The sequence below is a fragment of the Agrilus planipennis genome, unplaced genomic scaffold, assembly GCF_000699045.2.
Source record: "Agrilus planipennis isolate EAB-ADULT unplaced genomic scaffold, Apla_2.0 scaffold66, whole genome shotgun sequence".
Taxonomy (NCBI): Eukaryota; Metazoa; Arthropoda; class Insecta; order Coleoptera; family Buprestidae; genus Agrilus; species Agrilus planipennis.
The window spans coordinates 848,432-854,308 of NW_020438868.1; the positions used below are offsets into that span (position 1 = coordinate 848,432).

General features: G+C 30.4%; 1 protein-coding gene across 1 annotated transcript; it reads left to right on the forward strand.

Annotated features, from left to right (window-relative positions):
* Window positions 1-3,261: 3,261 nt before the first annotated feature.
* Window positions 3,262-4,503, forward strand: LOC108734721 (tyrosine-protein phosphatase non-receptor type 9; the record flags this gene model as incomplete). Its single annotated transcript, XM_018466368.2, has 4 exons — window positions 3,262-3,336; window positions 3,389-3,541; window positions 3,609-3,830; window positions 4,201-4,503. Coding segments are annotated over 4 exons (507 nt in total), but the record flags the coding sequence as incomplete, so codon positions are not given.
* Between the last annotated feature and the right edge of the window lie 1,374 nt (window positions 4,504-5,877).

Below are 5,877 nucleotides of genomic sequence, written 5' to 3' on the forward strand. Positions count from 1 at the left end.
TGGAAATTGAAATTTAGAATGGTGTGGCCCGCATTGACCACACGAAAAAAGAGCTGGTTACGTCCCTGGTTGTAAGACGAAAAGAATCATTTAAACACTAAACCAATTAAAATTGTAATTTCTTGGTTGGCAGATTTTCAACGAGCTACAGAAATTGTAATAGTTAGGTCATATTGATGTGCCTACTCTTGTTTATGAGAAAAACTAAGCACAAGAATGATATCGAAATAACAATTAATTTAGTTTAATAATCAATAAATAATACATATTAGAACAAACGACCTATTACAATAAAATCTTAATTAGTAATTTTTGTTAGGTAGGTTTTATACTTGATTAAATTATTATTGTTGTTTTTTTTTCTCTGGTAGAATTATGCGGCACTGCCGGGTACCCAGCCGGATCCTAAAAAACATAGCGGATCCAAACGGGGTACCCAACCCATTACTAATCCTGAACTAATCGTCGCTTTTCCATAAAACTAGAACATCTTACATTCTTAACTAAAGAAAGAAAAAAAAATGTAATATTAATCGATTGAAATCACTTATTAAAAATCACAACATTCTTACACAGTTCCCAACATGTTGTTCACATATTTATGTTAATGTTCATTCAATTTTGAAAATAGCTAGTGATTAATAAGTTTCATTTACACTTTTTATTGGTTTTTAGCACCTCTTTTTCTGCGAACATAATTGTTCAAAAGGAAATACATGATATAAGCATCATCGAATGGTGTTGAGGAAAAACTGGATGAAACTAGCATTATCCGACTTTAATAGAAATCTTTTAAACAATACGATCAGCTTCTTAGGAACTGGTTATTTGGTCGCGTCATTTGGAAAACTCGCTAGCAAATATTAAAATTAAGCAAATGGATATCTAACGATTCGGTCATTTGTAGAACGATTGTGAATGTCACGCAATGATTTGTAAAACTACTCCACTCGTGTACATACAATATGTACAACAATAACAGTATGTCGTTGAGGATTTGTTACGTATTTTTTACAGCTAGCTACACTCGAAAAAAAAAACACATTTAATAATCAGAAATTAGTCACCGCGTTCTCAAGTTATGTAATCTATAATTTACTCAAGTTATATCTATAGGTATACGGTTAAACTTTCTTAACTCATAAATGCAGCCAGATAATCTAGAGTTAGAGAAAAACAATCCAGTTTCGATCCCAGATTGTTACTTCAGACTTATTTTTCTTATCACAATTTCTAAATTAGTTTTATTTCTCTGTAAGATGCAGTTGGAAAAATACTTTTTTTCATTGTTTTGTACGTTTTTATAAACAGTAATTTAGGGCAGAGATACTAAAAAAGTAGGCGAAGGTTTGATGAAGCAACAAAGTAATGGTTAACATTGAACTTCTATTATTACTATTTTATCCGTTATTACGAATGTGACCAGAAATCACAAATAACGTTTTATGGCCTGGTACAATACAAGCCTTGTCTCAGTAGTGTTGACAGAATTTGTGAATTTATGTCACAAGAAAGTAATGATTTTTTTTTATTTTTGTGTTAGTCATTTTCATATTTCACAAAAAATTTCATTTATTTCCGTAAACGTTTATTTTAGCAAGAATCATTTCTCAAAAAAGTACGTTTTCATTTTCGAACTTCATTGAAACACACCTTGTACATTCGTTGTTTCTTTCAATTTCCTCCCTTCTCTGACAACTGTTTTATCACCCCTTTAGATAGCAAATTGTTTTTAATTTCGGCTCTGTTAATAACCGATCAATAGCGCCTTGGGAGAGAAAGTGACAGCGTCCTTAGATAGATGAGATTGGATAAAATAAGAACAAGGAACAATAAATGGTGTCACAAACCCCTAGCGTACTGTGAACGAACCTTTTCCTTAGATAAGGGTAAAGTTACCGAAAATAGTTAATTTAAATTTCTTGGTGACAGTATCAGAAAGAGTTAGAAAATTTCAAAAGCAGTGGGTATCTTCTTTTCAATTTTCAATTTGATGCTGTAAAATGGATTCCATTTACCGCAAGCTGTAGCTGATAAGTCATTTACTTATATCTGCTTAAAGTAAAAATATTGTGTTCAGGCGAGGTGCTATTTTCATATGAAATCCTTAGTTTTCGAACGTTTAGCCATTCTTCTATTGAGTGATAGCACTGGGGGTTGAACAGTGATGAATGATGAAGTATTTTGGAAGATAAAAATTCATAGGAGCGTGGCAGAATAACTCTAAACAAAAGTACAACTAAAAGAGGAAGAATGGTGAAAGAATATCAGAAAAATTACGTAGCGGTAGCGCAGTAAGTGAATAAAATACTACAGTGTTAGTCACTCACGTAACAGCAATTTTATTTTTCAAACATTGCAAGAGGCAGGCATTTTATTCTTAGACTAGGGCGATTTATTACGTGCATGTTCTATCAAACGGTCCATTGAATAAGAGAATTGAAATTTGGCAGTCATCCATTTTATCGCAGGAAAAACATTTTATGATTACCTTTATTGACAGCAAAAATTTGATCAAAATTTACGTACATTTTAAGAATTAGTGTAAAGCGTAGTTGTATCTGATTCAAAAATTAACAAAACTGAAGCCTTTTTATCAAATATAACAATTGGTACTAACTTATATTTTGCCTAATAACATTATTTAACCATGAAAACTATTTTTTGATAATAACTCGAAGTTTTTTCAAATTTTACAGGGATCAATGTTAGGGACCGCAAATGTCTCTCGAACTTCTCCGTTTCTTAACTTTCTTCGAGAAGCTGCTCTGTTAATTAAAAGTTCACAGTCTCCATCTTCCTTTTCCTTTCTTTCATAAGTACTTCTTTGTTTGAAATGCACTAACGCTGATTAGTTGATTTTGAAAGTAAAACAAAGTACCTACATCATTTCCATGTTTCGTTATAACAACTTCAATAACCTTAATGCAAGGGTGTGGCACAACGTCTTGTTTTTGTATTTTCTGGTGGAATTACGCGAGGGAATTGAATCGATTTTTACGATAATTTTATAAAAGGAGATCATATTTCGTGTGTGGCTATGTTCAGGGTGAACAAAAGTTTTTCAACCATGTTATTTAGTTTAATAGAGAGAAATACTACAAATTGTATATATTTATTAACAGAAAAAGAAAAAAACGATGAATTGCAATATCAATATACATAAGAAGGGTCAGGAAAATGAGCGAAAATGTTATTATTAATCATTTGAGTCACTATAGCCGTATATGATTTCTTGAGGATCAGTCATAATAAANATTGTTTGGAGACTTCGAGGTAACGTTGAAAAAACGAGAAGTCAAAGAAAAATACGTCATATCGAGTTTGCAACTGAAGGTAAGGACCTAAAATTTTTTTTTGCGGCCATGGCTGAATTCATTATTTTAAGAATATGGTGTCAAATAGCTGGCGAGAAGTTACCCATATGTGGTATGTTGGCTGGCCTGAAAAAGGTGTTCCAATGGAATATAACTCGATTATAGCCTTTTTAATCGAAGCCCGAAGTTATTTAAAACTACCGAACACTGCAGAAACCCCCAAGGTAATTAAATCAAACATAACATTAATTATGAAATTATATTTATATTTGAATGCAAATTATGGTTCAGATTAATGATGGAATGAACGTAAATGGACCAAATGGTAACGGTCCAGTTGTGGTACATTGCAGTCCTGGTACTGGTAGAACTGGGACCATTATTGCCTGTGACATGGCAATACGTGAGTTTGAGCAGGCTAGACAAGTTGATATTCCCAAATTAGTTTACAGGATAAGACGTGATAGAGCGGGAGCGGTACAAACAAAAGACCAATACGCATTTATATACAAAGTAAGTAGTTTATTCAAAAATTATAACACCATCTAATTCCTTGTGAAATTTTAAGAAACATTTTCCTTTTCGGTTTTTCAATCTGATATGTAATAACAGAGTTATTAACAATTGAAAAGTAACCAATTAGAGCGCATCGTTTTCGCTGCAACTGTAGCAGTTGCAAGCAGCGGACTCGTCTGCAGCTCTCCATTTGTTTGCAGCAACTGAGATCCGCCCTGATTGGTCCGTTTTCAAACGTTAATTACTCAGTAAGTAGGCATCGAATCGAAAATTTGAAAAGGAAAATGTTTCTTGGGAATCCACAAAGAATAAAATGGTGTACAAAAAAATTAAGTAATCGAAATTTATTTTTTATTAATTATTACAGGTTGTTAGTACGTATGCAATCAAACTGACTGGAGGAGTCACTTTGGAAAGCATTTAAAAATACTTGTATATTTATATACGTATTTATGTATTTTTATATAGGTAATATTAAGAAACCAGTGGAAGTAAATGATAATAATAAATACAAATATATTTTTTATAAGATTGAAAACTATGAAGAATCTACAAACACATTCCAAATTGTATTTATTACTCAAAATGTATCTGGTATAGATACAGCAACTAATGAGAAATTTCCATTTTTTTTATACTTGACTGAACTAAATTTCAAATTAAGTTAAGTGATTATTATCTGTGTAAGACATCTGCATTTGGGTGCAATTCCTAAAAACCGGAATACGGAAAGAAACATATCATTGTAGGGTACAACAAATATAATTTATCAGAAAGAGGGGTAGTAACTTTATTTATTATCAAAAATAACCACAATTTTGTTAGTTTTGTACCAAAAATAAAGTATTTTAAACGAACGCAGTTGATGCCTTTTTTAAAGTTTTGTTTCTTTTTCTGATAGTTGTTATTATATTTTTTTGCCCGCGTTATATTAGTTGTCTACATACATATGTATATAAGTTAGATTAATAAGCTCTCTAATATAATTATTTAGGCATTTTAATTAACCATTTCCCATAAATCGTGATACAATTAACAGGAATTCTAGATACATAATATATATCAATCAATATTTTACAAAAATAATTTAAAGAATTATAATTTTTTTATATACTTGTGTGGATCCTAATCAGTGACGTATAAACCGGAAGGGACGTTGTGGGAGCCCTTTAAAATGCTACGCCACTGGTCTTAACTGTGACTACATTTTCATATTTAATTATTTTAGGCTTTACAACTTAAGGAAAATGTTGATTAATATTTTCAATGAGTAGCTATTTAATGCATTGTTAATGATTTTATGGTGCATTAAAGTAACGATTAGATATGATGATATGATGTACCATTACCTAAAAACGTCCCCAGCTACGTATTTTAGTCAGTCAGGAGTACCATTAGATACCCGATAGATGGATTTTTGTTATTTCTAAATTGTTTATTGTGTATTATTAAAACGGTTCATTCTTTGAAGGAAGAAAGTTTTATTAGATGATTTGTCTTTAAAGTTTTGTTTATATTTACGTAAAATGTTTGTAAATTAGATACAAAAAATTATTGTGATTGTACTTTAAGGTGTAATATAAGAGGTAAAGAACGATGTAGATATAAAGAAATGTTTATTTTCTGTAAATAAAAGTTATAGCAATGATTTTTAGTTTTCTGAAATGTACAAATTTTCAATTAAAAGACTAGTAAAATGAATACTAACAGTAACTAAATTTAAATTAAGTAGAATAATTTTCTTTACATAACAAAATAAAATACCAACACTTGGTATGGAAAATAAAGAAATATCCAAAAACTTTTCTGCATTAAGATTGACTCTCCTTCAAGGTAAGTATAATTTTTTAGATTTTTGCATTAAAACATTAAAAGAATATCAAGATATTAGGATAACGTTAATGATATTCCCTAACTAAATAACTAAGTAGCAAATAATAACGGTTTTCTATTGATTTTCGTAGATTGAGATAATTTAAATACAAAATAACAATAATTTCACCAAATTCTTCATTTTAAATAAAAATTGCCGAAAAGTATTAAT